The 12,518-nt window shown below is 39.5% G+C and overlaps 1 protein-coding gene across 2 annotated transcripts; it reads right to left on the minus strand.

The window, feature by feature from the left end:
• Positions 1-862: 862 nt before the first annotated feature.
• AGA (aspartylglucosaminidase) lies at positions 863-12,259 on the minus strand. 2 transcript variants are annotated; one of them, XM_054485510.2, is made up of 10 exons: positions 11,890-12,135; positions 9,879-10,032; positions 9,179-9,291; positions 7,969-8,081; positions 6,642-6,756; positions 6,142-6,232; positions 5,508-5,582; positions 3,693-3,800; positions 2,527-2,660; positions 863-1,108 (listed from the first exon to the last, which is right to left on the minus strand). In XM_054485510.2, exons 1-10 carry the CDS (start codon positions 12,014-12,016, stop codon positions 1,008-1,010), a joined length of 1,131 nt encoding a protein of 376 aa, XP_054341485.1. In that variant the 5' UTR covers positions 12,017-12,135; the 3' UTR covers positions 863-1,007. The 2 variants fall into 2 exon arrangements, with proteins under 2 accessions (XP_054341485.1, XP_054341486.1); XM_054485511.2 differs by lacking the exon at positions 6,142-6,232 and having other exon boundaries at positions 5,508-5,583; positions 11,890-12,259.
• Positions 12,260-12,518: the final 259 nt, after the last annotated feature.

A 12,518-nucleotide genomic window follows, 5' to 3' on the forward strand; every position in this document is an offset into this window, starting at 1 on the left:
TACACTGTTCTTAAAACGATAGCTTTCTCCCCTAAATTAGAAAGAACCTAAGATGAGCATAGAAAAAACAGCAGAAATTCTAAAGTTTCAAGACAATATCGTACATGTACATTTATTAATGACTGTTGATTAAAAAGATGATTTTGAAGGAAAAATGCTGCTGAGAAAGCACGCGCACAACTTCTGTAGAGTTGTCATACAGAGAGTTAATCAGAAGTTAGGGAAACAAACCAAGCTAAACAACCTATTTCTTGACTTCTAATTGCAATACCCACCTCTGCACAAGGAATTAGTAAAATTACAGTACAGATCAAGTTCCCCAAATCATTTTTAAAAGAAACGATCAATACTAAATATCAGCAGCTAAAACATCATCAATTCTTGTGGCTTTAGAACTTTCACACACTGAGAGCTCCATAAGAGGAAAAAAACAAAGAAAATCAACACAATTGCTCATCAGAAGATAGCCGTATTTTCTAGTATGTACCAAACAAAGAGTATCTCATGTTCTATCATCTTCCTTCCTCAAGTTTTTAGGGAATATTAAGTAAAACCAATAATCAGTGCTAAGAGATGCATCACTGTGACATAATGAAATTCAATCAGGACTGATCATGCTGGGACTGCTGTTTTTTTCTTTGGGTCTAAAAAACTTGTATACTCTATTTTAAGCATCCAAGTATGATGATTCCTTTTGGGTTTAATATATCACTGTGGAAATAAAGTAGCAATTTTTTGCAACACTGATCAGAAATCCAAGTGTCACTTAATATATACAAAATACAGCCATATATATATTCATCTTCAGATAATATAAGAAAGGTTAAATAAAAATAGATAATAAAATTTCAGATATAGAAAGTGCCAATTCAACATAAATTTATTTTTGTGTTTATTTTACAAAAAGACTTTAGAACACATGAAGAACACTAGATGATGATAGTGAGCAGCCTTTTCAGCCTTTGTTTCTTTCTTCTTTAAATACGGATGTTGACAGTAAAGATGGATTAGATGCAGTCCACTTTTTCCTCAGTTGGCTGATTTTTTTCGGAATTATAAACCATGAAACTAAACTGAGTAAATGTTGAAAGTTTATTGCAAGCAGCACCTGGGGCCAAAAATGAGAAAGACGTTTGGTTAACTACAGGATGCACATATTTATAACCAATACAGATACTGCTTATTTGACTAGACACTGGCTACTGTATACCTTATGTCTAAGCCACATGGAAATACACTAGTGTCATCCTCCTCAGAACTGAGCAGTGAACAGTCCATGAAAGGAATGAGGTAGCTGGTAAACTAGCTCTTTGAACTTCAGAAAACTGGCTGGTTTTTGTTGTTGTTGTTGATCTATACAGACGCTGTCACTGCTACGATTATTTAACTGTTCTTACATATTTTTCTTAGAAAAAATTATTCAGGCACATCTCCCACATTTTATTTCTCTAGCCATTTATTTCTCTAGCCACTAGAACATTCTCATCATTCATTCATAACCCCATACCCCACCATTGCTCCCTATTCTCCTCTCACAGGAAGAGTCAAGAGTAATTTGTCAAGATGCTTTGTCTAATCAAGTTCATCTTCTCATGCTCAAACACCTGGGGGAGGGTCCTCTTCGGTCATTAAATAGAAGAAACTAGTCACCTGTAAATTCATCCACAATTATATAAGTATCATTTTTTTCATTCTGTTAAATCCAACTTTGAGCTTTCTAATAAGGTTTATTTCTTAAGAGGGAATCAATAAAACTGCCTTATTTGATACATAAAGCTTTTCCCCTTCATAATTTTTATTGACTTTTGTGTCTTAGTGCTTAAAAAAGAATAAAGCATTCCTCAAACAAGTTTTTCAAATATAGAACTGTGGGAAGTAAAAGATCAAAGAACAATAATAAGCAGTCCAACCTAATAAGTCATATTGATCAGTAAGCTGTGTATCTTCCCCATCTGAAAATTCACTAATGAGAATCAGCAGTGGCTGATCTTAAAATGCTTTGAAACTGTGATAGGCTCATATGGAAAGTAAATGAAGTGAAAGACAAGCCTCAAACAGTGCAAAAATAATTCTGCTAACCTCTTCGGTTTACTAATTAGTAATACATTTTGTTCTTAGGAGCCCCGAGAAGATCTAAATGGCTGAGGCATTTAAATAATGAATAGAAAAGAAATAGGGAAGATAATTTATCCTTGTCTATTTTTAATTAGTAAAAACATTTGACTAGATTAGCCTATGTCAACATGTACTGGAGCTGAAGCTAAACTTCATTTAAGACACATGTGAAAGATAAGAACTACTAGTCAGAGACTGGGTCATAACTACCAGCAGTCAATCAAAAGAGGCTTTTAGGTATATTTTTAATGCTGTGGGTCTTGACAGATCATCAATTAACATTTATTCAATGCCCACTTAAGGAGACTCTTTCTATTGAATATAGTGTATTGTACACTACAATATTTAAAAAGTGTATGTTTTATAAATATTTGGAAGTTCACACAAATACAAAATCCAAACACAACTTACCGTAACTTCCAGTCACATTGGCACATATAACAGCCCCAAAGAATTCTGGAAAATACTTCTGGATTCTTGAAATCACTTTTTGGCAAGCTATGGTTGGATCTTCTCCTCTTCTCATGTATTCTACAGCTTGGTAGCTGATTGAAACAGAGGCGAAACCTTAGTGTCACAGAATAAATACTAACTCCAAATTGGGTTACTTGAAGTTAGAAATTAAAACAACCAAAATTGCCACATGTGATAGAATACACATAAATGAACAGGAGTCGGTTACTTCTGTTAAAGCATCCACAAAGCAAGTCAACTTTGATACAGTGTCTATCTTTTCAACTAATCCACCCATGAATTTCAGATATGGAATATTATTTTTGGCTTTGGCTGAATAACTGTCAGTAATGGTACTGACAGTCAAATGTAATGGCCAGAAGTCAAAAAGAATACAGATTTTCAATGAGAAAAACAGCTACAATCAAAGGGGAAAGTAGTGTGCACGTGCACAACATCTAGCTAGGGTGGTTAATTGTACACGATGACTGCACTTCCTACTTTTACCATCAATTATCACAGCTTCTTTACTCAGTAGCTTTACATCAATTATCTAAACAGATCATAAGTATTCCCATCTGGGAAGCAGGGTGAGAAATACTACCTTATTTCACAGGACTATGATTACTTAACTTGAATGATTATCATTATCAAAATGATAGGCAACAAGTTTGTATGCAGTTTCTAAGAAGCTCTTGTGCACAGAAATTCAGGTTACACAACACAAAAATTATGTTTTCTTTTTTTTTTCTTGAGACAGAGTCTCACTCTTGTTGCCCAGGCTGGAGTGCAGTGGCGTGATCTTGGTTCACTGCAACCTCTGTCTCCCAGGTTCAAGCGATTCTCCTACCTCAGCCTCCCGAATAGCTGGGACTATAGACTTGTGCCACCATGCCCAGCTCAATTTTTTGTATTTTTAGTAGAAATGGTCAGGAGTTCAAGACCATGCTGGCCAGGCTGGTCTGAAACTCCTGACCTCAGGTGATCTACCTGCCTCAGTCTCCCAAAGTGCAGGGATTACAGTCGTGAGCCACTGCACCCAGCCTCAAAAATTATTTTCTATCTTAAAAGAAAAAAATATCTTCTCCAAAGGTCTCTAAAATTCACAAACTAAGAAGTCATACCTTGGTAGGAAGCGCATCAATATATCACCATTCCCAGTGGCTGCGGCTGCCCCTGCAGTATCGTCAGCATAGGCTCCAGCTCCAGGTATTGGTGAGTCTCCTACACGGCTTTGAGAGGGTATTAACAATTTAGGGCAGGAAATCGAGTGTAAAACACATTAAGTCATAAGCTCTTCCAAATAAGGGATAGTTCCACTTAGCCTCTGATACCGTTTTAAGTAAATTCTTCATCAGAACAAAGACAGAACAGGTTTTCATTAGTTTTTCAACTAAGGTTTTCACAAACCTATATTAATTATGTAAGAATTTGTTATCAGACGTGGAGTGTAAAACAGCTGAACTCACAGAAACAGAGACTAAAATGGTGGTTACTGGAGGCTGTGGAGGGGGACCTGGTGAGACATGGGTCAAAGGACACACAATTCCAGTTGGGCAGGAGGGTAAGTTCCAGAGGCCTACCGCGGATCATGCTAAGGCTAATAACAATAGAGCGCACATTTGAAAACTGGGAAGTAGATTTTTTTTCTTTTTTTGAGATGGAGTCTTGCTCTGTCACCCAGCTGGAGTGCAATGGCATGATCTTGGCTCACTGCAACCTCCGCCTCCTGGGTTCAAGCGATTCTCCCTGCCTCAGCCTCCTGAGTAGCTGGGACTATAGACACGAACCACCAAGCTTGGCTAATTTTTTGTATTTTTTTTAGTAGAGACGGGGTTTCACCATGTTGGCCAGGCTGGTCTCGAACCCCTGACCTCAGGTGATCTGCCTGCCTTGGCCTCCCAAAAAGCTGGGATTACAGGCGTGCGCCACCGCACCCAGCTGAAAACCGCTAAGTAGATTTTAAGTGTTCTCACCATAATAAAATAGGTCTGTGAGATAATAAATAGCTTGATTTAGCCATTCTACAACATATACATATATCAAAATATCATGTTGTACACCACAAATACACATAATTTTCACTGTCATTAAAATTAATTTTTTAAAAGAACTTGTTATCAGCCAGGTATATACCAGGATGGCATAGATTTACAGTGACTATTCTATTATTACCATCCTTTATCATCTAATTTCCAGATGACTGCAACATGTTCAAAATTGGTTTCCCTTATCTATAATCTATTTCCGCTTCCTATGTAATGTGCCAAACTTTTACCAGATTTTTTTCTATAAGAAATGCTTAATGCTTTTCTATTTCAAAATTAAATCCAGAATGCCTTAAACTGACTTAAGACTCCTTAAATCTGGCTCCAGTCTTCCCTTGTAGTCTTATCTTCCAATACCACTTCCCCTACCCCAAAAAACACATACACCCCCACACCCCTTCTTCCCTAGCCAGTGGGAGCCCTGAATACACACACACACCCCCAAACCAGTGGGAACCCTGAGCGTGCACGCACACATACACACACACACACTTTCTTTCCAAGCCAGTGGGAGTTCTGAACACATGCACACATACACACACCCCAGTGGGAGCCCTGAACACACACACACATATATGCACACAACTTTCCTAGCCAGTAGGAGCACTGAACCTCAACTACCATGACTCAGGGCTGAGCTCCAAGCATCACTTTACTGGTGTTCCTAACTACCCCAGCTTAAAGAGATCACCTCTGCCATCCCTAAACCCTACAGCACTGGCTGTGACTCCCTCTCCTACGGCACTCAGCAGAGAGTACTGCATTTTCTTTCACACTCATTCATCGCAGCTGTGAGACTAGGGCTGTGCTTTGCAACCCCCATAGCACCTAGCATATATTGCTCTGCATTCAATGTATATTTGAGAGCTCTGTTCTTTTGGAAACACTAACCCATGTATTTTGAACTTTATACCATTTGTAGATGTACCAGCAGCAATACCTCCTGTCTTATGGATTACAACCATGCCTAGAAGTTAAAAAAAAAAAAAAAATCACTGTAGGTGTATAAAGTTTACCTCAAATATAACCAAATAATTGAGCAACTGGTAATAACTTCTGTGCTCTGAATGTTTGTGTTCCCCCAAATTCACGACAACATCCTAGTCCACAAGGTGATGGTATCAAGAGGTGAGGCCTTTGGGAGCTCATTAGGTCATGAGGACAGAGCCCCCATGAATGGAATTCATGCCCTTATAAATGAGGCCCCAGAGAGCTTCCTCGCCCCTTCCACCATGTGAGGACACAGCAAGAAGACGCCATCCATGAGCCAGGAAACAAGCCGTCCCCAAACTCTGAACCTGCCAGCGCCTTGATCTTGAACTTCCCAGCCTCCATAACTGTGAGAAATAAATTTCTGTTGTTTATAAGCCATCCAGTCTGGGTATTTTGTTAATTGCCACTGTAACAGGCAATTAACATTATTAATTATTATTAACAGGTGGGGCCTTTAAGAGGCGATTAGGCTAAAAGGGCTTAATGCCATTATCGCAGGGAGTGGGTTCCTGATATAAAGGATGAGTTCTACCCGATTTCCTGTCTCATTCTCTTGACTTCCACCTTGGGATGGCCCTTGCCAGATGCCAGCACCCTGTTCTTGAACTTCTCAGGCTCCAGAACTGTGAGGCAAATAAACTTTTGTTTATAAATTACCCAGTCTGTGGTAGTCATGTTATAACAGTGAAAAACAAACTAAGACAAAGACTAATGTAAATTTTCAACATTGTAACTTGGAAACAATTATTTAAGGTCACTAAAATACAGCAACATAAAACTGCCAAAAAATCAAATATCAAATAAAGATTTAAAAATCCGCAAGTGAATAGTCATTGGGTTTTAGGTGTCTTGTATAAATAATTCACCAAATTTTATACAGATCCTAAGACAAGATGGATCTATTTATAGAGAGGCACACTTAATTGGCAGTTAAAACAATCAAAATCAACTTCTGGTAGAAGAATAGGGAAGAGCTACAGGAAGATAATTAACTAAACTTTATCCATAAAAACTGCACAAAAGGCAAGTTACCAATAGTGTCATGAGCACGATCATCTTCTGTTTCTTTATGGATAGGAATATCCTGCTTTAAGATACCAGGTGGTTTGTAGGGTCCACAGTATTTTGAGGGATCTGGTATAACATTCTGTAAACAAGATTCAAGTTTTATTTCTTACAAAGGGTATTTTTAGAAATTGCCAAGAAATTATGTACAGTCACTAAACACTAGCAAGAAACCAAAAAAAGACATCTGGTAACTTAAAGATAAGAATTAAAAGCTAAGAAATCACTAAGTCTTATATAAAAACAAATACATAATTTTACTGAATATCCATTCTAGTCTAAGAATTAAATAATATAGGTGAGGTATCTATATTGCATGACACAGGTCCCTAATTTCTCTCTTTGTATATACCTAAAATTCTCAACACAATAGTAGATATAAAGTTTTTAAAAATTAGATATTAATCCTTAAAGAAATTAGATACACACTGGACCTTTAAATTTCAGAAATTTGTTCCTTGGCCAAAGAATTCTGAGACTTAAAGTAAAATATGTTTTAAAAGCTTTTATTGTTTTTTCAAAGCTAGGTTTATATGAATATATTCTAAGTTGTGCTTTAAGATTCCTTTATAAATCTTAAGGGCTCAAGAATATAATGCAAACTCATAAATTTAGGTTGTGTATGTAGACTGGTATTAAAGCAAGAAACCTATTCTTATTCCTCATGTCTTACACATCAGTACACTAGGTGCCTCCCCTAACTTCGTTTTATGATTCGCCTCTTTCAAGTGCTTAACCCAAGGGATTTCTGACTTGATGGCTACTCAAAAGTAATTAAGACTTAGGGAAGAAATAGATGAGAGACTAAGATATCCCACAGAAGGACCCTGTATAGCAAAGGCAAACTGATTTATGCCAAAAGTCCTATTAAAGAAAAATTATGCCACTGGTAACATACTAGACATGTAATATTGTATGTCCTCAAGTCAAGAACAAGATACTGGATATACTGCACATAAAATCTAAGAAATATTTTAGACTCATAGTTTCCAAACTGATTTTTTAGACTTAGTTACAAAGAAATACAAGCAGAGCAGCCACCTCCACGTGGCAGAAACTTCAGTTTGAAAACTATTGCAAGAGACCAGTAGCTCTCCATGCTGGATATGCATCTGATGCAGCCAGAGGTGTTTCAGGAACATCCATATCTGGAGAGTCAACTAAAACCACTGGTTCTAATGTACAGCCAGGATGCTAACCAGCACCCTAGACAACGGGCAGGCAACAGTGAGCAGAAAGGATGTCATTGAATATTTTCAATTAACTTATTTTTTTAAATTAAATGTGTGCATACCCTCCAATAATTTGGCTGGCAATTCTGAGCAAGCCAATCTGAATGAAGAGCTTCAGAAACACTGGTAGATAAGTCTTCATTGATAAACCCCATACTCTCAGCAAATTTGGTGGCTGGAGATTGGAAAAAAGGAAAGTGTAAATTATTCAAGTATTGTCTTTTCAACAAAAATATATGTACTAGAGGCATTCTGGGTCAGCATGCCTCTGACCCATGAACGGTTTTAAGAGACCGTTCTTAAAGGACTCTTCAAAGGAATATTCACACATGAACGGTTTTAAGAGACTCAATTTTTAGACCTTTGATTTCCTTATGCCCTTCCTAAAACGGATCCACTTAAAACCATTGGGGTACGCATTATAAGAGTTCTTGTCCTGGCTGGGTGCGGTGGCTCACACCTGTAATCCCAGCACTTTGGGAGGCTGAGGTGGGTGGATCACGAAGTCAAGAGATAGAGACCATCCTGGCCAACATGGTGAAACCCCGTCTCTACTAAAAATACAAAAATTAGCTGGGCGTGGTGGTGCGTGCCTGTAATCTCAGCTACTTGGGAGGCTGAGGTAGGAGAATCACTTGAACCCAGGAGGCGGAGGTTGCAGGGAGCCGAGATCGCGCCATTGCACTCCAGCCTGGGTGACAAGAGCGAAACTCCGTCTCAAAAAAAAAAAAAAGAGTTCTCTTCCCATCTCGCCTCCTCCACAATTTTCCTCCTTCCACTTCACAAAAGAAAAGGCACACTTCTCACCAATACTGAGTCTTAGAATTGCACTGAAACTAGATTGCAATGCCCGCGTATAAAAAAAATCTTTGAGACACCAAAGGAACTGAATTCCAATGAATGGGTAGATCCTTTTACTTGTCGGGTAGTTTCTAATTCTGTAGATGCTACAAAACTGAGGGAAGCCTACTGGAGTTGTTAGATAATAGATCATTAACAATAAATTTTGACTATAGGTCACTGTATGGTTTTTGGTCTATAACTTGGAAGGTGTTCAAATAATAGACCCCACCACAGCAAAACTTCCATTCCCTTCCTCTTAGAGATGAAGAAGTAAAGAGATTTAGAAGTTACTTATCCAGTTAAATAGATGTTAAGTAAAACAGCTGGAATTTGAACTTAGGTCTGCTTTTATCCATGATTTTGTACTATTTTTCAGTGAAAACTATAGTCAAAAGACTAGAAAAAATTTCAGTGTAGTTAAAAAAATACCTGACTCTCCTACTAAAAGTGTGTGTGTTGTATGTTCCAGTACTTTCCGTGCCACACCAATAGCATTTTTAATTCTTCTAAGATCTCCTACTGCTCCTACATCCATAGTAGTGCTGCAAGAAAATAGAATGCAGTTAAGAATTAAGGAGTTTTCAGAGGTTCATAGATTAAAAACATTGCTTTTCTCCAATCAATAGTGTTTTGCAGTTAAACTCCACCATCTTAACACAGAAGTGACAGCACATCCATGAAGTTCATATAGATTCCCACAATCAGACAAAATTAAGGAAAAAAATAGAAAATCAGCTTGCCATATACCACAACAGCACTAAAATTCTCAGTTTCTCCAAGCTAATTTTAAAAGTGGCTTTTGAAAGGGGACTGAAGGCTTCAGGTCAGGCAAACCACAGCATTTGTGGACAGCAGATAAACGATTGTTTATAAGGTCAGAGACGTAGTTTTTTAGCTTGGCATTCTCTCGGTTCTAAGGAGACTACCTATCTCTCCATGTGATATTTCTATTACTCTGATTTTTTTTTTTTTTTAGTTGAGAAGGAAACTGTGTTTAGAAAGGTCAAATATAATAAGCTAGGGGTTTTGATCTGTGACAAAACTCATGCATTCTTTCATCTTGCTCTCAGAAGACCACAACTCTAAATGCAACTCAACATAGTAAGTAGGACCTGAACGGTGTTCTTACCCATCCATGATCATGGCATCTAGTGTGGTTTCTCCAAGTTCATCAGGACTTCCTCCAAAGCCTACAGAGCCGTCACACTGCTCTCTCTCACACATGGCACAGCCGCTCTCCACTGCATCCAGGGCAGAGCCTCCAGATGCTAATGCCCTCCACGCTGTTAATCAAATCCCAATAATGCTTGTTTATATATATGTATATTTTTCAATGCCAAGTGCAATAAACCAACTCCAATTTAACAACTTTTTCACATTTACTGAGTTAAGCTGACTTTTTAACACATTAGTTTATCAAGTGCTACAAAGGAGTCAGAGTGAAGAGTCAAAATTATTTAACTAGTTATCAGAAGAACTCAAAAACTGGCTATTGGTGCAAGGTGAAGGTTTTTTTTTTTTCACTTACTAATATCTACCTCTTCTGTGTGTGAGAAACGAAATCAGTATCCCCTCCTTTATTTTAAAAGGTACAATCGAAACTACTAAAAGGCAGTTAAATAAAAAATCCACTAAACCGCAGCCTTCTTCACACATTTCTTCTGCATCATTAGATTAAAATATGCATAATTAATACGTGTATTGAGGTAACACCTATCCCAGGAAGTCTTACTAATACTGAACAGCAAACAATTACAACGTGGACTTTATATGGATTAGTTCATTGAGTCTTCATAACAGCTTCTGTGATAGGTACTGTACAATCACGACCCTCATTTTAAAGAAAAGGAAACAGAGCCACAGGTCAGGCAGTTAGTTTAAGGTCACACAGCTGGTAAGCAGCAGAGCCAGGATCCCATACATTTGGGGGTGTAGGGGAAAGGTCTTTGATGGACAATTTCTTTTCTGGTAACAACAGAATTCCTTGAAGAGTAGGTGCTCTCGTTGGTACATACTTTAAGCATCACTACAGCACCTACAGGCTCGAAAGTGTATTTACGCAAGTTCATTCTTTCAATACAGGCAACTTAAACACAGAACTGTCCCCCCGCCCAGGCTGATGCAATTTCTTTTCGTCTCATTATCACTGGGAATATCTTTCTCACAGCCTGTTTCTTCATTTTCTCTGAATCGTATGCACAGCCTGTAACACAGAAATTTAGCTCCACCAAATTCTGGAGCCAATTCTGCCCTTGAAAGTTAATACGTCAGCAACCTCAGATGGAGGAGGAGGGGTCTGAAAATGACTCTTCTGGTCATTAAGCAAATGAAAGAAACAAGCATAGTACAATGCGAAAATGCCAAGATAATGGTACGTAAAGGCTATTAACAAGGTGCAGAAGGCAGGAACCTAACTCATTCTGGACACGAGGGCAGTTAAGTCAGGGAACGCTTCCTGGAAGAGGTGATACCTTAGCTTAGTGGTTCTCAACCCTGTCTGCAAATCGAAATCACCTAGGGAGCTTTTTAAAGAAAAAACAGTTTCCCTGATTCCAGCAGTTAGATCACAATCACAGGAGGTGGGCCCCGGCAGGATGATTTTTGAGAAGCTCCCCAGATAGTGTTAATGTACAGCAAAGGTTGGAACCTTTAATTCTAGGTGGCAGCTAAAGCATGACAACACGTGGCAAAAAAAGTAAATGGGAAAAGAGTAGGCCATGGCTGGGAAACTATTAGTCGTCTACAAAATTGCGAAGAAGTGAAGGATTAGAAACGAGGGGTGGAGACGTACACAGCCCGTGAAAAGACTGTCAGGCAGAAAAGCGTAAGTGCTACTTGATTAAAGCACAAAGGCCATAACTATGGTCAGCAGCAGGGTGGAAAATATATTGCGCTGGGGGCTGCACGAAGGGAGGACCTAAAATGCAACAGTGGTAGGTGGGGAGGATGCAGTAAAGGCTACTTGCAAGAGACTGAGCGACGCTGGAGACTCAGGAAGACCTAGAGGGCGGGACCTCGAGACCCGGCTCAGCCCGGCGCTCGTCCGCCCTCCCTGCCCGGTGACTGCAGCGGGGCGGGCTAGTCCTCCCCACCCGCAAGCTGTCGCGGCGCGGCCACCCGCCCAGGCCGCCAACCCGCACCTGCTTCGGTTGCATTCTTAAAAGGCCAAGTGTTGAGGACCAGGGGCAGAGGGCTGGAGCAGCGCACTAGGGCCTGGCAGAGCAGAAACAGCACGAGAAACACAGGCAAGTTCGACTTCCGCGCCATCCCTGAGCGCCGAAGAGACCAGCGCGAGAAAAGTCCCGGCAGCCAGCGATCGCTGAACAATTAATCCCCAGTGCCCCGCCCGACTACCGGCCGCGCCCGCTCTCTCCCGGGTGCGCGCAGTCCTTCTTCAACTCTCGCGAGACGAGGCGTCCCTGGGCCCGCGGGAGAGTTGTGTCAAGGGGTGCTGAGCTGTTCCCTGCGCTAAGGTGCTTCTTCTTAAGTGCTGTGCAGATTTTTAAAATAGCCAAACAAGTTGCTGCTTTTCCTGTGGTTAAAATAGATTTAGCTTGATATTGGGAATTTAATACAAAATTATTCAACTCTGGGTTGCAGGGCCCCAGGAACTTTAGCCGATTGCTGTGTACTATGGATTTGGTTTTTTTACTGTCTTTTTAATTTAAAGTTGAAGTTGAAAAGTTTGTCAAACTCAATATATTCTTGGGGATCCCAGGCCTCGGAGATCTGCAATAGTTATGAGTGTAGGTGAAGCGTGTTTGCTTAG

This window comes from Pongo pygmaeus, chromosome 3 (genome assembly GCF_028885625.2).
Source record: "Pongo pygmaeus isolate AG05252 chromosome 3, NHGRI_mPonPyg2-v2.0_pri, whole genome shotgun sequence".
Lineage (NCBI taxonomy): Eukaryota > Metazoa > Chordata > Mammalia > Primates > Hominidae > Pongo > Pongo pygmaeus.

What these genes read in the sequence shown, in the direction of transcription:
- AGA (XM_054485510.2), bottom strand. Translation starts at nt 12,016, where the DNA reads ATGGCGCGGAAGTCGAACTTGCCTGTGTTTCTCGTGCTGTTTCTGCTC. An exon ending in TAAGAATGCAACCGAAGCAG is followed by an intron (nt 10,033 to 11,889) that starts GTGCGGGTTGGC and finishes TTTGATTAACAG; the next exon opens with CGTGGAGGGCATTAGCATCT. An exon ending in TCGTGCTCATGACACTATTG is followed by an intron (nt 6,233 to 6,641) that starts GTAACTTGCCTT and finishes TTTGCCTCACAG; the next exon opens with TTCTGGAGCCTGAGAAGTTC.